The sequence below is a fragment of the Danio rerio genome, chromosome 5 (assembly GCF_049306965.1).
Source record: "Danio rerio strain Tuebingen ecotype United States chromosome 5, GRCz12tu, whole genome shotgun sequence".
In the NCBI taxonomy this organism is placed as follows: Eukaryota; Metazoa; Chordata; class Actinopteri; order Cypriniformes; family Danionidae; genus Danio; species Danio rerio.
This window is the reverse complement of record NC_133180.1, coordinates 12,880,052-12,899,111: the sequence shown is the minus strand read 5'-3', so window position 1 is coordinate 12,899,111 and position 19,060 is coordinate 12,880,052. Positions and strand designations below refer to the sequence as shown.

The 19,060-nt window shown below is 35.7% G+C and overlaps 1 protein-coding gene across 3 annotated transcripts in view; it reads left to right on the top strand.

Annotated features, from left to right (window-relative positions):
- nos1 (nitric oxide synthase 1 (neuronal)) overlaps positions 1 to 19,060 on the top strand; it is a 130,357-nt gene that overhangs the window by 55,940 nt on the left and 55,357 nt on the right. For all 3 annotated transcript variants that reach the window (XM_073951027.1, XM_005165053.6, NM_131660.1), the window contains 5 exon segments: positions 5,128 to 5,273; positions 6,368 to 6,530; positions 8,079 to 8,170; positions 13,145 to 13,286; positions 15,003 to 15,142. In XM_073951027.1, coding sequence (XP_073807128.1) covers positions 5,128 to 5,273; positions 6,368 to 6,530; positions 8,079 to 8,170; positions 13,145 to 13,286; positions 15,003 to 15,142 — 683 coding nt within the window.

Sequence of the window (19,060 nt, the reverse complement as noted above, 5' to 3'; positions counted from 1 at the left end):
AAGTTAAAAACTCATAATCATCCTAATATTGTTAATTAACACTTATACGTGCTTGGAATTCAGCCGTTCCTATAGAGTCCATACGAAGGAAGTGAGGTTTAAAATTAGCTTTTGCCTCTCATTGTAGACACAAATGCATACAACAACATGTTTTCAACACTCTCGACATCTCTCGACAAATCTGAATCATCCTTCCAAGAGGGGCTTATGAAGTTCTGCGCACTTTTTATGAGAGGCTGGCTTTGCATGCTAATTGATGCTAATTACAGATGCTATGATTTATAATATATCACATTCTGAAGGATTTTGGGGTTGCATCTTGAATGTAACAGCTGCAGGATGGCATTCACAGTCCCTTACGATGGATGAATGCGAAGAATTTAATAAAAGCTTTTATTTTATTTTTAACGTTCTTGTGGTAAGCACCATCAGTGTAAATGCCCGTTTGGTTAGTTCAAGTCACACAGGTGTCCCAGTACATGCCACAGGTGTGTACATGTGTTGGTTGGATTGCGCTGCATGGGCTAGTAATGTTTATGGTGCCACTTTAAGAGAAACTAATGCATGCGATTGCAATGCTCAAAAAGGAAGACATAGCAGAAAGTGTTTTTTTATGGAATGTTAATTGGCATTCATACCCAAGTGATTTTTAAGACATTAGAAAAATTTAAGATAGCTAATTCCTCAAAATAATTTCAAGAGTTCACACTTAGCTGATGATTTACAAAGCTTATTTGGCATGCTGTCCCGGGAGAGAGCCCCGAGCTCAAGGGCTCCTCGAGCCCGGGGCTTCCTCCCGTTGGCAGAGCAAGAAGGGAGCCTGAGCTCGGTGGATCTCAGAACTCCCCTGCCGCTGTAGCTAAGGGAACGTAAGGAATTAGACCAGCTTGATTGTTAAGTATGTTGAATGTCTTTGGATGGTGGGAGGAAACCGGAGAGCCCGGGGAAAACCCACGCGGACACGGGAAGGACATACAAACTCCCCACAGAAACACTCACCGGTCCTATCGAACTAGGACCGGCAGTATTCTTGCTGTGTGGTTCACAGTGCTAACCACTGGACCGCCGTGCCGCCCAATTACAGGTAAAGGAGGAGAATAGGGGAGGAGGGGGGTTTCTTCCAAACGAAGATAAAGTGAACTGAAAACTTAGACTATTTATGGTGCCTTAGGGCTCATATGATTGGAAGATTAGTGATTAGCAAATGCGAGACTGGACGTGATAAATCATAAGCACGTGATCCTCTCGAAATTAGTTTATGAATAAACTTCACTTCGAGAGGAGCATGTGATGTGATTGATCACATAATCAGTGATAAACCAATCAGGTTGAATAAAAAGACCAATTTCGCCCCACTTACATTATCTTCATTTTGGAAGAATCCCCCTTCTTCTGCCTCATCTCCTTTTCCTCCTTTTACCAGGGGGAGCTCTCGAGCCCTACCTGATTTCGGACCCCCTTTATGCTAAATGACCAGGCAGGAGCCCTCAATTATCTCCGAGCTCAGAGTTCTCTCCCGCGACAGCATGCCAAACCTGCAAATAGTGTCAAGCCTGCAAATAACGTATCTAAGTGTGAACGAAGTGAAGTTTATTTATAAACTAATTTCGAGAGGATCACCTGCTTATGATTGGTTGCGGCTGGTCCCGCATTATCCAATTTATGATTCACCAATCAAACGATTCCTAAGCCGATATAAATATCCTAAGTTTCATATAACAGCCATCTTCGTTTTAAAGAATTCCCTCTTCCACACCTACTCCTCCTCCTTTCCTAGATGGGTGGCACGTTCACCCAGTGCTGTTGCCTCACAGCAAGAACGTCACTGGTTTTAGTCCTTACCAAGCCAGCCAATGTTTCTGTGCGGAGTTTACACATTCTCCCTGTGCTCACATGGGTTTCCCCCAGGTCACCCGGTTTCCTCTTACCGTCCGAAAACATGCAACTTAAGTTAATTGACTTATCCAAATCGGTACTATAGATGTGTTCCTAAGTAGTTATCTCTTAAGAGCAATCACTATCTGTTCATTAGCTACAACAGAAGGGGAGTTCTCGAGACCTACCTGAGCTCAAACTCTCCTCTCGCCTTGCAAATAGGAGGGAGCCCCGGGCTCGAGGATCAGGACTCTCTCCTGAGACAGCATGCCAAACAAGCTTTATAATCAATCATTAGCTAAGTGTGAACTATTAAAGCAAGTTTTTTTGTTGTTGTTGTTGTGGAAAAATGCAAAATAGGAATAATGGTTAATTAATTTATGTTATTGTGAATCTTTTTAGATTCTGTTTTGCAAAGAAATGCTTTTTTAATTTGTCTTTAATTTCACGGGTAGTTCTTAATGTGAATTGTCATTTCTTTATAATTAGTTATGTTTCAGAGGGTATGTTATTGCTACATCATTTGTTTCCAGCACTTTATTATTATTCTTTTTAGGGGTCATTTACATGGCAAAGTTTTCATCCAAAAACAGGAAACCTTTTTTTATGCATTTTGTCTGTTGGCTGACAAAACAACAATATAGTCCTTAATAGTCATGAGCACCGAACCACCGCAGACATTGCATCACTGTTTACAGACAAGTGACAATGCCAAATATAGGCCTAGCATACCTAATGCAGTGTTTTGGCCATTTTCATGGATGTGTATAAGCGCAGATTGTTTTGAAACATGCTGTTGTGTAAACGCTTTTTAAAAACATTTACATTTAAAAATGCAGGGGGAAAGCCTTTTTCGTGTTTTGGCGTCATTACAGTCCTGTAAACGTATCCTTAGTTTGGATGCGCCTTTATTTTGTTTGTGACATAAACTTTGTAAGTAGATGTATAAGGGTGTTACTAAGATGGCCTTAAAGGGAGTTTGATTATATTTAGCTGAGCTGCTCTGAAACTGTTTTAGTTTTGGGGTCAGCCATGGTTTAAATGCTTCACCAGACTGAAAGAGTGATTTGGGGTATTAAAACAAGCCAGTCCTTAATTAAACAGCACTTGCTTGCACAGGCTTGTTGTTATTTTTCAGCTCTGTCTTTGCCGTTCCAGCCCTAATCTAATGAACATATTAGCAGCTAAAAAAAAGTGACGGTTGACTTCAAATCTAATCTTATTATAGTGACCATATGAGTATTTTCCTCAAGGCAGCGAGCGACTTCCGTTTGTCTCTTTGCTTTTCCTTATCAGACTCTGATGAAGCCTGCCTCTTTTCAAGCTAATGCTTTTCAGCAATATGAACATGAAACTAAAATACAATAAAATCTGCAAGCAACGATGAAAGAGACCTCGCACCCGGGCTCACTGCTGCCCGGTGGCCTTAGGTTGACAGAGAACAGTGGACAATAATAATTTAGGCCGATATACATAAAAAACCCCTGAGAAAATCACAAATTTATGCCAAACTTCCTCCTGTCAGCAGGTGGCGCAATAACTGTAACACAATATGGGCATGTAGATGTCTTCAGGAGAGAAATTTATCTTTCTGGTAAAGCATAAAAATACCCTAATATGTCTGTAGATATTTAAGAAACATGCCAAGTGAGCATTCTTGTTTATCTGAAAAACAATGCTGAAGTCAGATATTCTGCTTTGAAAATGCGAGTCACGTGCCTGAATGTCTGTCTTTGTTTTGGTTCTTTTAACCCTCCCGCTGCCAAGTAATACATTCATTTATTCAGGAAGGCTAACAAAGTATTACCATGACTGAAATGTGACCACCAGTGGATAGTAGCAGACTCTGAAATGAGACACAGATTCAGAATTCCACATGAGGCTATTAATTAGCAAGTTATATAAAAATTACAAGCGTAAACATTAGATGAGCCGGTTATAAACAGGGCTTTTATTTTCAAGGTCTGAGGTGAACTATATGTTGCTGGTACTATGGCAGACCATGCCATGTAAAATGTCAAACTCGCATTATTAGCATTGAACACTGAATAAAGCACATTAAGTGTACCTGAGATGATCATTGTCAGTTTACGCCTTTAAGCTCGACAGTTAGGAACACTTCTGTTAATGTCTTCAATCTGGCAATCTATGCTTGCGTGTTTTAAACCAGACGTGCAATACCTAGTCCAACTACTAGGTGTCAAATTTACATACTGCACCTTTATACTCTAATGATTTTTGTCATAAAGACAAATGTTTGATTTTAACCCATACATTGTATGTTTGCATTGTATGTTTGCTAATACAAACAATAAAGCAATCGCAATGTTGTACATCATATCTAAGAAAATGTTTTTAAAAATACCTAAAAAAAAAAATTAGCTGAAATAGAAGTGAAACATGAAGAAGGTTGAATAATTTTTCCACAGATTATAATTATGGTGCAAACACACAGTGTATGATTTGTAAAGGAATAGGTTTTATTGTACTTACAATATATTTACAACATTTTGTAAAGCAGTTATTCACCTTATAGCTTCAAAAGTGCATGTCTTGTAATTCTTAGACAATTTTGTATCTAATATTTATATACAAAGAAAAACAATTCTGAAACCACTGCTGCTGAAAAAGTGTACATTAACATTTTATTATTATTATTATTATTATTATTATTATTATTATTATTTAAAGTGTGTTTGACTGTGTTGCATTGAGATTTCTTAAGCCATTTGAAGTCTATGCTAGTCTGTTCATAACCAGACTGTTATTTGATGTGTTTACAATCCACAAAAGCTCCCCTTTTTTACAATTGTATCTTACATATATGTTCTTTTGCTAAAATCACACTACAATTAGGGCTCTGTTCACTTAACCCTTTTACAGATTTTGGATAATCTTGAAATAAACCATTAAAATAATTGAAATCTTTTGCATAGGCTTTCATAAAAAATCAAGTTGCCTATGTAAATAATATCACATAAATCTAAAATTACTCACCCGTATTAATAGTATGTACCTAAAATGTCAGACATCATGCCATTTTAAATACAGCGCTTAGTCGTTTTGCTACTCTGCACAAATACTCTCAACTTGTCCCCGCAGTTGCATTTACTCTCCTCCAGACGCAATACGTGTGAGACCGGCACAATACTATCTTGAAACACATTTCTGTGAGTGAGGTAGCATGTTTAAATCTGTACACTCAGTTTTCTCATTGTGCTGCTGGTCGCATTTTTCTTTTTTTTCCCGTAGGTGCCGATCTGCACTGAGCACGTTTGCATAGGGTCTATTATGGTGCCAAACCAGCACGCTCACAAACCAGATGAAGACAGAAGAAAAGAGGAGCTGCTACCACTTGCAACTGATTTCATCGACCAGTACTACACATCAATCAAAAGGCAAGAGAACAAAATGAAACCCAATATACTCTGTTAAAATAACTCACATTTTACTTTATCTATAAATATGTTAGTGGATGAAAACAAGAGATTCCTTATTAATGTCTTTTTAAACATATGCTGACATTAATTGGGGATAATGAACATGTACAATATTGATATCAAACTACCATGAACATTGAACTTTATTTTATCTTTGCAGTGGTTATTCATCACAGTACCAAACTCTTAAAGACTTAATAGGCAATTTATTTTCAACATTTTGAATCTCGTCTATGACATTGTCAACACAATCTCAGGGCAATTTGTAACTTGTTGATTTAGTGGCTCACTCGTACAATTTAATACCATTTGCTTATCCCACAATGATGTCAGAAATAATGTTTTATTGTCAGTGTGACAGATATTATGTCTTTATGTATAAATGAAATGACATTCAAATTCTCATACTTGAGACATATGTGAAATGAAACATACAATATGTTTTTATTTTAAATGTTTAGTTAAAGTCAGGTTTATTAGCCCCCCTTTGATTATTATTATTTTTTTTTTTTATATTTCCCAAATGATGTTTCACAGAGCAAGGAAATTTTCACAGTGTGTCTGATAATATTTTTTTCCTCTTGGGAAGATCTTATTTGTTTTATTTTGGCCAGAACAAAAGCAGATATAATAAAAAAAAAACATTTTAAGGTCAAAATTATTAGCCCCTTTAAGCTATATATATTTTTTGATAGTCTACAGAACAAACCCCTGTTCTACAATAACTTGTCTAATTACCCTAACCTGCCTAATTAACCTAGTTAAGCCTTTAAATGTCACTTTAAGCTGTATAGAAGTGTCTAGAAAAATATCTAGTCAAATACTATTTACTGTCATCATGGCAAAGATAAAATAAATCAATTATTAATAATGGCTTATTAAAACTATTATGTTTAGAAATGAAATCTTCTCTCTGTTAATCAGAAATTGGGTAAAAAACACAAACAGGGGGGCTAATAATTCAGGAGGGCTAATAATCCTGACTTTAACTGTATAAATAATTCTCTTGTAAATTAACTCAACTGTTTCTTTTTCGGTTGCTGTCTGATCAGATGTTGCTCAAAGGCCCATGTTGACCGGCTAGAAGAAGTCAAAAAAGAAATCGAAACTTCTGGAACATATCAGTTAAAGGACACAGAGCTAATCTATGGGGCCAAGCATGCATGGAGAAATGCAGCTCGCTGTGTGGGACGAATCCAGTGGTCCAAATTACAGGTATTGAGTCAGTTCTTTTAATATTGTAAGATTGCTTGTTCTAGATCTTAAAATGGTTCCCAATCACTTTATTATCATTTTAAAAATATACAGTATTTTAAGTATTGAAGTGATTAAGTTTTTATTCATTTTATTTTATGATTGTTTTTATGTTTACATTTTTGTCATTTTAATCATATTTTGCTTTTTCTTGTCATTTTTATTAGTTTTTAATTTTTATAAATAAATAGTTTGTATAATCTTTTTAATTTTGTAATTTAATTATGGCTAGTTTTAGTCATCCTGCTTTGTTTTTGTCATCGTTTCAATGTCTATATGCTACTGATTAATTTATTTTAGTTTTAGTAGTTACACTAAATAAAAATGTTAAGCATTTCCTTGTCAAAGTAGCTAAAATAAAATGAATTTATTGTGATTAATAAATAAAATGTTCAGTTAGTACCGTATTTTAGATTTCAATTTTGTTCTTATAGTTTTTACTTTTGTTTTATTTAGCATTTTTTAGTTGACTAGTTTTAACAGTTTTTTTTCAAGATATTAATGTCAATTCAGCTTAAAGTGAAGTGCGTTTACTGTTTGTCATATAACTATTTTTTTAATTAATTTTATTAATTTTCTAAATTTAAAACTTTAACAACCCTGCTCCAAATAAGCCGATATCAATGTCAGTTCAGCTTAAAGTTAAGTACACTTACTATGTCAAGTAACAAAAATAAAAAATAAATATTATTATTAACCGAAATAACTCTGCTCCAAATAAGCTGATATTAATGTCAATTCAGCTTAAAGTATGTTTACTGTCTGTCACGTAACAAAAAATAAATTAAGTTTTAATTTTTTTTATTTATTTATCTAATAACCTTGCTCCAAATAAGCCAATATTAATATCAATTCAGCTTAAAGTACACTTAATGCGTGTCAAATAACAAAAATAGTTTCATTTCATTTCATTTTATTTAAGTTAAGAATGTTTACTGTCTGTCAAATAACAAAATCATTTAATTTAATTTATTTAACCATATTAATCCTGCCGATATTAACATCAATTCAGCTTAAAGTACATTTAGTGTGTCAAATAACAAAATAATTTTTTATTTTTATTTTTTTTAAGTATGTTTACTGTGTCAAATAACAACATCATTTCATTTTATTTATTTCAACATAATAACTCTGCTCCATATAAGCTGATACTAATGTCAATTCAGCTTAAATTTGTGCGTTTACTGTGTGTCAAATAACAAAATAATTTCATTTTTTAACCATAATAACCCTGCTCCAAACAAACCAATATTAAAATCAATTCAGCTTAAAGTTAAGTATGTTTACTGTTAGTCAAGAAACAAAAATTATTTCAGTTTTTTTATTTTTTTATTTAACCATAATAACCCTGCTCTAAATAAGCCAAAATTAATATCAATTCATGCTCAGCATTTTTCAAAAAGCGGTCCTCCATCAAACCATATTCAACCCTCATCAAGAGTGTGATACCTATTGAAATGCAGTGATAATGAAAAAAGTGTCCTAAAAAGTGACTTTCTCTCCACCGAGGTGTTTGACGCCCGCGACTGCACAACCGCTCATGGAATGTTTAATTACATCTGCAACCACATCAAATACGCCACCAACAAAGGAAACCTCAGGTTAGTGTGGACATTTTTCACCAGCTCCTGTCTTTTTTCCTGCATCTCCTTTTCTCTTGCCTCCTTCCCTGTCAAAGTGTGTGTTCCCATTCTCTGTTTGTCACCTTATTGCACAGCCCTCAGTGCAGCACCTGCCACAGCATCGCCCAACACTGCCACCGCTGCAACGTTACGAAGCTAATCATACACGACACTTACTCTCTGTTCTGTTTAATTAACGTCAGTCTAACAGAATGATTAGAGCCGGAGAGAAGTGAGTGAGGAAACGGGGGGAAATTAAAAGTAGACGAGAAGGAAACGCTTTTATACGGTCGCAAACCCCCCACGCTTGCTTCTTACATCATCGGGACCTGCCAGAATAAACGTCAGAGGTCTCCTACACATAAACAAATCAAGGCACATTTCTCTGTTAGCAAGAAACGCTTCTGCAAACAGGCTGGTGACCCAAATTTCATCCAGAGTCGTTTTTGGAGGGTGACGCCGCTTGTTATTTAGATTACTTGGACTGACACTTTGTGCTCTTAGCATACTGTTGAAGTCAGTCAACAAGTAAAAGCACCTCAGCGCCGTTGGAGCGCTAATCTGACGTCAATGTGAGGTATTTTCAGCATTGAAAGCTCAATTCAGTTTGGTACACTGCAAAAAAAAAGTTTTTTTTCTTAGAATTTTTGTCTAGTGTCTAGTGCAAATATCTACAAATTCTTAAATGAAGACGCATTTATTTAGCATAGACAAGTAAAACATATTGTGCTCTATTTTAACAATCAAAGCGCAAAGTCTAAAGCGCATGGCGCAAAAGCATTAAGGGTGTGTCTGAATTCACTTTTGCTATTTTAAGGATGAAAAAAAGTGCTTTGTGTCTCGGCGCAAGGTCTAACAGGGTTGTGCTTGTTGTCTTAATGAGTTATAGGTGTGTTTTGAGCATAACATGCATTACACCAATCAGAGTCTCATCTCCCATTCCCTTTAACAGTCAGTTGAATCAAACCATGGCTCATTTGCTATTTACATGGCAGACTTTGTGAGTAGAAAAACTGAACACTTTATTAGTGAGACAACAGTTAAACAGATCATCTACAGCGCGAGAATAAAAATGAGCCTCCTCCATTCAGCCTCTTTACTTTCTTTTTACTTTTACACTTTACTCCTTTCATGGATAAGGAAACGGTTTGTTTCAATAAACAACAATCAACAAACAAAGATTTGACAAAGACTTTACAATAAGGATCATTAGTTAATGCATTTACTAACATGAACTAATCATGAACAACACATGTACAGCATTTATTAATCTTAATTAAACATTTACTAATGCAATATTAACATCCAAGTTCGTGCTTGTTAACATTAGTTAATGTACCGTGAGTTAACATGAACTAACAATGAACAACTGTATTTTCATTAACTAACGTTAACTAACATGAACAAATACAGTAGTAAATGTATTGTTCATTGTTTGTTCATGTTAGTAAATGCATTAATTAACATTAGCTAATGAACCTTATTGTAAAGTGTGACCAAGCTTTGAATCAAAACTATTTCTAAATTCAGTTCTAATTTCCAGCAAATGAATTAATGAACAATAAAAAAAGTGTGGTCAAACAACTGAGTTGTATCCAAACACGCGTCCTATTCCTATGCCACATATGGTGATGCATACATCTCTAAAACCCAAAACCGACAGGTGGACAAATCTGAGAAAAATAGCAGCGCGCCAACAATGCACCTTAACACACCTCCTTTATAGACCGGCACACCCATGAGTTCACAAACTGGCGCAAATGGATTTGCTATTCAAACATCGTGGCGCCAAACGTGAAAATTACAGTTGCGCTGGTTTGAAAATAGCAACAAATCGCTCCATACGCGCCTTGTGCCTTATTGCGCTGGGTATCTGATAGGGCACATTGTCTTGTTTTCAGAAATAATCAGTCAAAATGAAGAGAGCTTTCCCTTGAAACAAGCTAAATATTCTGCTGCTTGGGTAAGTGAGATAATCTTATTTCACAGCTACAATAAAACAAGATGATGTTGCTTACCACATTAGCAAATTATTAAAACACACTTCACTTTGACTTATTATCTATAAAAACAGGAACATATTTTTGCTTCTTAATTTAAAGGGGACCTATCATGCTAAATCAATTTTATAACTGTATAAAATTTTACAACTGTTTAATCACAGTTGTGTGGCAACAGTGTATGATTATAACCAGCTTCTAAAGGTAAAATGGATTATATTTATTTTTTATAATCACAATTCATAAAAACAGTCTGCAGAAACACTTTGATTGACATTCTCTCTTTGAACGTGTCATCAGAGGCAGGAAGCCCCACCCACTAGTGACGATCTCTCCCTCATTAGCATAGAACATTGGTCTTGTTTTCGAATCTGCCATTATGCTGACACACAGGCATTTGTAAAAGAGGGCTGGAAGTACAATCTCATTTAAATTTCAATTAAGATAAAAACCTAATGGTCAGTTTCAAAGGGTTATCAAACATTATTTGTTGGGTATTTCTTCAGGCACACTCTCTGGGGACATCAGAGACTTATTTACATCTTGTAAAAAGGGGCATAATACTGTAAGTCCCTTTTAAGAACATTTAGATATTTGGACTAGAAACAAGACAAAAACTTGCTTAAAATGATAAATGGTACAATATAATTAGCACTATTAGGGTGGTGTGTTGTATAATTATCTACGCTTTTAATTTGCAAACAGCAGGGTAAGGCTATTTATGTAGCATTACCCCACTAATATAGATTCATTTTTGCATCCAGATGCCTTATTTTTTGCTGTTGGCACAGATTCAGCAAGGTGCTAAAAGCAGTCATCATTATTCTGTCATGAAAATGATGTGTTTGCAGTGGTCAGTCCTTAGCTATGAAGCAGTCTTTCCTCATTTGTAAGATCTGCATGTTCTGTGCATGATTGTAAATCTAAGTTAGTCTCATCTTCTTACTGTTGGCTTTAACTTTAACTTTAAATTATAATATTTGGTCCTAGGGCTATTCAACATGACAGTATATATCGTATGGACAAGATAAAAAGTTTATTGTTTTATATGGTGTTTTATTGCTCTATCGTTGATAAGGTGTCGCAAAATCCATTGTTTACTGTAATTTCATACTGTAATCATTTATATGAGCACAATATTACAGAACATTGGGGGCATGCTGGCAGAACCATGAAAAACAGCATCATGAGAAAATTTAGAGTACAATATTTACATTTAGCATGTTATTTAGCAATATTTTATCTTGGGCTTGGGCTAAAGTTGTCAATAAAATAAGAAAATCACATATGAATACGTAGATTTTCATGTATGTACTTTTAAATGTAAAAAAAAAAAGATTTTTTTTCCCATGTAGTCAATATATATGGGTCTGAAAGAGACTGGAGACTCCCCGGAAAAATGGGAGTGTTGGCAGGTATGGTAAATCATTACCAAATCATTGGCAGGTGCATTTAATGACGCTCAAAATGAAAGTTGAAGGCAGCAATTACATTATTTAACCAATGGGTGGCAAAAACAACGATTAAAAAAGTATGCCATTGCATTATTTTACATTTTTATTCAGCTGATTATTTATTCATTCATTTTTTTGTATAAAATTATTAGTTCTTAGAATTCTCAGTTCTGTTTGTTAAAACCAAAAGTTTCTTGCCGTGTTGTTTTTGTAGTAAAAGGGAAAGCAAATTACATTTGTCTTCTCCCCTTTTTGGCCGATCCGAAAAAATAGTCCAATATGTGACTTAAAAAACTATAATGTGATTCGAACCGTGAGATTTGTGATCCGTTACACCACTAAAATATATACTGTTAACTGATTGAGTAGACAGAAAATGTACTTTATTGAGATATATATATCGTTATCAGGATATGAAATGACTTGTGTATATCTGAGATTTTAGTCATATTGCCCAGCTCTACTTGGTCTCTGTTAGTTTATATTTGAAATTGATTATATTATATACTTATAATGTTCTTTAATGTTTTAAAGTAAATAAATCAAAAGAAAATAAAAAAAAATCCATTTTGGTCCATATTGACTTGATGTCATCAAGCAAGTGATGCAGATTTGTCAGCTGCAATACTTAATGTAACTCTCATGTTTCTCACATCTCAATGTTTTGAACCTGCCAAATGATTAAAACCGACCTCGATCCATGAAAAGAGAACCGAATGGTTTAGTTTTTTTTTTTTCAGAACCATCTCATTCTTACATTCAACCATGCACTGTAAAAAAAATAATGACAAGAAGTCAAGACAATACATATTTTTATGTTGCTTTAACTTATTTTAAAGTTATATAAAATTTAACAAGTATTTAATTATTGCAAATTTAGATGACTAGAAAGGTTAATTTGATTCAACTAAAAAAGTTCAGGCATCAAGAATTGTTTACAGTGTATAAATAGTTGTGTGTGGAAATCGTAGATCAGCGGTTTCTGAAATACACAGATCAGGCCATCTGGCACCTAAAATCATGCTGTGTCATTGAAATCAAGTTTTATCATCATTCTGATACTTGTTTTGAACTTCAGCAGATCATTATTTGCTTGCCTAAGTCCATTTAGTTGGTGCCGTGTGATTGGCTAATTTAAATGCATTAATGAGCAGCTGTGCCTAATAAAGCGGCCAGTGAGATTAATATTTAGGGTCAATTTCACAGAGTCTGTAAAGCTGGCTTAATTAGAGCAGTGTTTCCCAACCCTGTTTCCGAAGGCACATCAACAGTACACATTTTCAACCTCTCTCTAATCAAACACTCCTGAATCAACTCATCAGAACATTAGAAGAGACTCCAAAACCTGAAGTTATCAGGTCAGATAAGAGAGACTCCAAAATATGTTGCTGTGCATCTAAGAACAGGGTTGGGAAACACTAAATTAGAGGATTGAAAGTGGGAATCCACAAGAATGATTTTAGCATTTATCACAATGATCCCTTGTCTCTGATGTGCAGATCAGCTATTACCATCTTCCCCCAGAAGACAGATGGGAAGCATGACTTCCGGGTGTGGAACAGCCAGCTGATCCGCTACGCAGGCTACAAGCAGCCCGATGGATCAATTCTAGGAGATCCAGCTTCTGTAGAGCTTACAGAGGTGAGATTGATGTCGTTTTGATTGTTAGGCTCACAGACACAACAAAAGCAGCCACCAGACATTGATTGACGCATGTTACCTGTTCGCACAAAATTGAAGTGTCAAAGTGATTCATAAAAGACGTTTTTTGAGATGTCAGGGCTATTTCTTGGCAGCATTGAGACTGTGTTAGTTATATAAAGCTTTTTAAAGGGATAGTTCTCACAAATATTAAAAATATATCAACATGGACTCATTATTAAGTGATTCTAAGCCTGTGAAACCTTTTGAAGAGAAAAGAAGATATTTTGAAGAAAGCTGGAAAACAATAACCAGTGACTGTTTCTCAATTACAAGAATGCAGAGAATTCCGGTGGTCGGGAAGTGCAAAACAACCTTAAAAGTGTACCAATACCAATAAAGTGTACCTTTAGTACTAGAGCTGAGAACCTACACTGGTCTTACGGTTCAGTTACGATTATCATGCCATCAATTTAGATCAATTTGATATCTCAGTGCATTGACGATGCTTTCCATACACAATTTTATATTTTCTGCACAGCAGAAATTCTTGTATTTAAAAAATGTATAAATATATTTATATACTATTTATAATACAGTTGTGTCCTGTAATACAAACAGTCAGATATATAAACTGTACTTTTAAACAACTCAAGCATTTATAGCAAATAAACAAATATAAATATCCTGCTCACTTTCTGAGCCTTGTCTACCAAGTTCTTACACCCCATTGATTGGTCATGCGCTCAACAGAAAAGGCTGCGATTAGCTCTTACACGCTGGCGCTTTTCACAGATGAGTGACACTGATAAGCGGCAGCAGCGATCACGGCTGATCCATGACAGACATGGTGGAGAAAACTGCAGGCACGTGCTCGTGTCTCTATCCAGAAGTATCACTGTGAAAGCTAAGAGGAAAGGAAAAGTCATGCCAACAGGTCAAATGAGCCACAGTGTGAGATAGAGAAATGGAGTTTACTCTTATTCTCTCAATCACAGTGAAATAGGGTCTTCTGCTATAAGTGTCAGTGAAAGACTGTCCAGCAAACACAAATGCAGTGAAATTGTGCAGTTTTTCCGTTTTTAAGATAAACTTAAACTGTCGTTCTTGGTTATTTATGAAATGCAATTTTATGACTGAAGAAAAACCATAATAATGTTGCTCATGAGTCTGTGCGAGAAACATTATTATTTTCAACAAAATTACCTTTAATCTACAGCTAAACGGTCCTGACTGCTTTAAGCTGGATTTAAAGGTCCCGTGAAGGGCATTATGCATTTTTATTGGATGTTTGACTTAATCTCTTCAAAAAAATGAAGAGAGGGTGGGACAAAGTGTAGCTCCTCCCCTTTTTAAAAACGGCCAATAGCGTTTTGCCTTATCACAGCTCTGCCAGTGAGAGCAGTTGAGCTCAAGCGCATCAAATGAGAAGCGTCTTAAAGAGGGCGGGGCATTTCAGATACTAGAGAGCTTTTGATTGGTTTGATGAGAAACAGAAGTATGAGGTGACATGAATAAAACCATTGATCTATTTAGGCGAAAGTGACGAGCTACAAGCTTTACATGTTTATATCAGCTTTATATCTTCTAAACTCAAATTTTTTCACTGTTTTGGAGCACACTAGCTTATAGATATCTAAAAAACTTGTATTTTAATTTTTAAAAATGCACTTAAAGAAGCTCTATTGATCTGCATTGGTTGCTTTTGCCTTTTAGATCTGTATGCAGCAAGGATGGAAAGCTCCAAAAGGCCGGTTCGATGTTTTGCCCCTTCTTCTCCAAGCCAATGGGAATGATCCAGAGCTTTTTGAGATCCCTGATGATCTTGTACTTGAGGTCCCCATCATACATCCAAAGTAAGAACCACCAAACTATTTTTAGCGGTCAGTCTGTTTGATGAATAGGTAAAAACACGATTAAATCAAGTCTTAACATACTTGGCACCTAAAATGTTCATCCACCCAAGAATATGATAGTGAGTATCATAGAGTTTATGGCAAAGGGAAACAGCATATCAGAGAGGCTGTAATGTGCAGAGCTTCAGGATGCATAGCAACAGAGAACTCAAGCTGAGCCCCTTGTGCACGTAAAATCAGGAACGTGGGCTAATTTGGCATTAAACTTGCCCTTTTTCCCGGATCTTGCCTGGGTTTGCTTGTTGAATGCTGTCAGTTTGACACTGATGTGTCTCAGAGATGATTATATACTTGCGTCCTGAGGTACTCTCTATTATGTAAGTTTATAATTGAATGAATTAGACTCACCAATCATGCATTTGTATTAAAATAATTATAGTTTAAGGGGCGTCACGGTGGCGCAGTGGGTACCACGATCGCCTCACAGCAAGAAGGTCGCTGGTTTGAGCCCCAGCTGGGTCAGTTGGCATTTTGTGTGGAGTTTGCATGTTCTCACTGTGTTGGTGTGGGTTTCCTCCGGGTTCCCCCACAGTCCAAAGACATGTGCTATAGATGAATTGGGTAAGCTAAATTGTCCGTAGTGTATGAGTGCAAATGAGTGTGTGAGGGTGTTTCCCAGTGATAGGTTGCAGCTGGAAGGCCATCCGCTGCGTAAAACATGTGCTGGATAAGTTGCTGGTTCATTCCGCCGTGACAACCCCAAATTAAAGGAAAATAAGCCAAAAAGAAAATGAATGAGTTTGCACATTTAAAAAAATATATATCTGTTTAATAGAAAAAATTTTTTCAACACATTTTTAACGTAATAGTTTTAATAAGTCATCTCTAATAACTGATTTATTTTATCTTTGCCATGATAACAGTACATAATATTGTACTAGATCTTTTTCAAGACACTTCTCTACAGCTTAAAGTGACATTTAAAGGCTTAACTAGCTTAATTAGGTTAACTAGGCAGGTTAGGGTAATTAGGCAAGTAAAAAATATACATAGCTTAAAGGGGCTAATAATTTTGTCCTTAAAATGGTGTTTTAAAAATTAAAAACTGCTTTTATTCTAGCCGAAATAAAACAAAGAAGACTTTCTCCAGAAGAAAAAAGTTTATCAGACATACTGTGAAAATTTTCTTGCTCTGTTAAACATCATTTGGGAAATATTTAAAAAAGAGAAAAAAAATCAAAAGGGGGCTGATAATTCTGACTTTAACCGTATATATTTATTTTTTTACAGTGTGTACAAAGCAGTCAGATTTTGGCCACAAATATAACCTTTCCTATTATGATCAATTATTATTGGTTAGAGTAATGAGCACTTCATGATTTTGACAAGTAGGATGCAATCCTTGTCCATCTATGTTGATCCTGGAACATCATTTTTGTTGGAAAATGTAATCATACCCATTCCCTACCCCTAAACCCAACCATAACTGTAAATTATTCCTAAAATAAGAGGGGAATGATAGTTGGAGAACAATCATGGAGAAGTCCACAAACCTTACCGTAAGCCTAAGCCTAACATAAAATGTAAACATATCCCTTAATTCTGATTGGTTGATTGAAATGATGTTCTAGGATCAACATAAATGGTTATCCAGGAACATGTCCTACTTGGTGACATCAGGTTGGCGAGAGTAATGATGTTACTTATCAAAATTTTAGAACTAAGTAACATTTTTACATAATATAACACCATAAAACCTTCACATACCAACTCTTATTTGCTCATGCATCACCCACTTGAAAAAATAAACAGCCAGACTTTTCTAGCGCAAACGAAAATGACCATGATGCAGCTTCTATACAGGAAAATCAAGAAAAGTAATGCATATTGCGTACCACTCTGCGAGGATTTCTGCATCAACCTTGAATTGGATGTTGAAGGTTGGCTAAAACATTACTGTGATTTCAAACGTGTGGAAATATGTAAACAATTTTGGCAGTGCGAAGTCAAATTGCACATAAATCAAACATTCCTTGAGGCACTGGTAGAAATGAAACCATAAAAAGCACGACAGAAAAGAAAATAATTTTCAGCACTCAAATTTTTCCGGTACTGATATGATGTCCATCATTGGCAGTTTGTCAGCGCTGAAAGATTTGACCGTCCAAACAAATGTATGTGAATGGATGAAATACATTTACATATCGTTTCTTTTGTTAACAAATGCTGGTATTATTCTGTGGCTATAATGGATGCAGTCACCACAATATTTTGTGCGATAATTATGCGAATACTTATGCATAGATCAGCCAATTCCACCGGAGTGCGTGTGTTTTCAGCATTCATAAAAGACAGGTGAAATTGGCCTCTTAGCGCAGCTCTCGAGATGCCTGCAGGTGCCAGTTTAGAGATAATGACAGTGTTGGCGATGCTTACTATGTGCGCATTTACTTGCAGAGAAATTATGATGAAAAGTGTAAACAGAAAACTCTTCAAGCCTAATGGTGTACATCTGGATATGCCAAGATATTCTACTGACTGCATAATGTTATGCAAATAAACCGCAAATCATGTTTGGGCGCGTAGCATGTCTCTCTATACTGGTTTTAAAGGGTTAGTTCATCCGAAATTGAAAATTAGCTCATGATTTAAAGGCTGTTCACACTAAAACTGTAAAGATAACTTTAAAAACATCACTCTTAAAATCTTTCTCAATGTAAAACAACAGCAGAGTTCAGCCCACAACTATAACGATGAAGTTGTAGAGAGATGATATTCAGAATATTTTTTTCTTGCTAAAAAACACTGACAGCCAGTCAGAATCCATTGAAATATAAAGGGCTAATGCAATTTAAAGCTACAGGCAACGTTGTGGAGAAACTCTTCTTGATTTTAAGACCTTTTTTCCATAATGACTTTTTTATTGCAAAATCATGACACCATGTATACTCACCGGCCACTTTATTAGGTACACCTGTCTGCTCGTTAACTCAAAGTTAACATAGTCGAGACGATCTGCTGCAGTTCAAACTGATCATCAGAATGGGGAAGAAAGGTGATATAAGTGACTTTGAACGTGGCATGGTTGTTGGTGCCAGACTGGCTGGTCTGAGTATTTTAGAAACTGCTCATCTATTGGGATTTTCATGCGCAACCATTTCTAAGAATTTCAGAAAATGGTCCTACAATTCGCACAGACTCACCGAAATTTGACAATAGAAGAATGGAAAAACGTTACCTGGTCTGATGAGTCTCCATTACTGCTGCGACATTCAAATGGTAGGGTCAGAATTTGATGTCAACAACATGAAAGCATGGCTCTATCACTGTACTCAAATGGCCTCCACCCTCACCAGACCTAACTTAATCCAATAGAGCACCTATGGGATGTGGTGGAACGGGAGATTCGCATCATGGACGTGCAGCTGATACATTTGCATCAGCTGTGTTATGCTGTCAAGTCAGTATAGACCAAAATCTCTGAGGAAAATTTCCAGTACCTTGTTGAATCTATGCCACAAAGGATTAAGGCAGTTCTGAAGACAAAAAGTGGTCCAGTTCGGTATAAGTAAGGTGTACCTAATAAAGTGGCTGGTGAGTGTAATCATGCATTCTTGATTTTTGTTTTCACTGTTGGGGAAAAAATGCAAGTTTTACTGTTGATAGTGTGTTACAGTATAAAAAATCTAAGTTTCTGGCTTTTATATGGAGTATAGTGGGTCTGTGTGTTTGTGTGAGAGAGTAAGAGTGACATTTGCACACTTACAGCACCTTGAAATCTTAAAGATATTCTACTGACTGCGTAATATTATGCACATAAACTGTAAAAGATGATTATGTACGTAACACTCTCTACTCTTGTTTTAAAGGGTTTAGTTCTTCCAAAAATGAAAATTCGCTCATGATTTAACGGCTGTT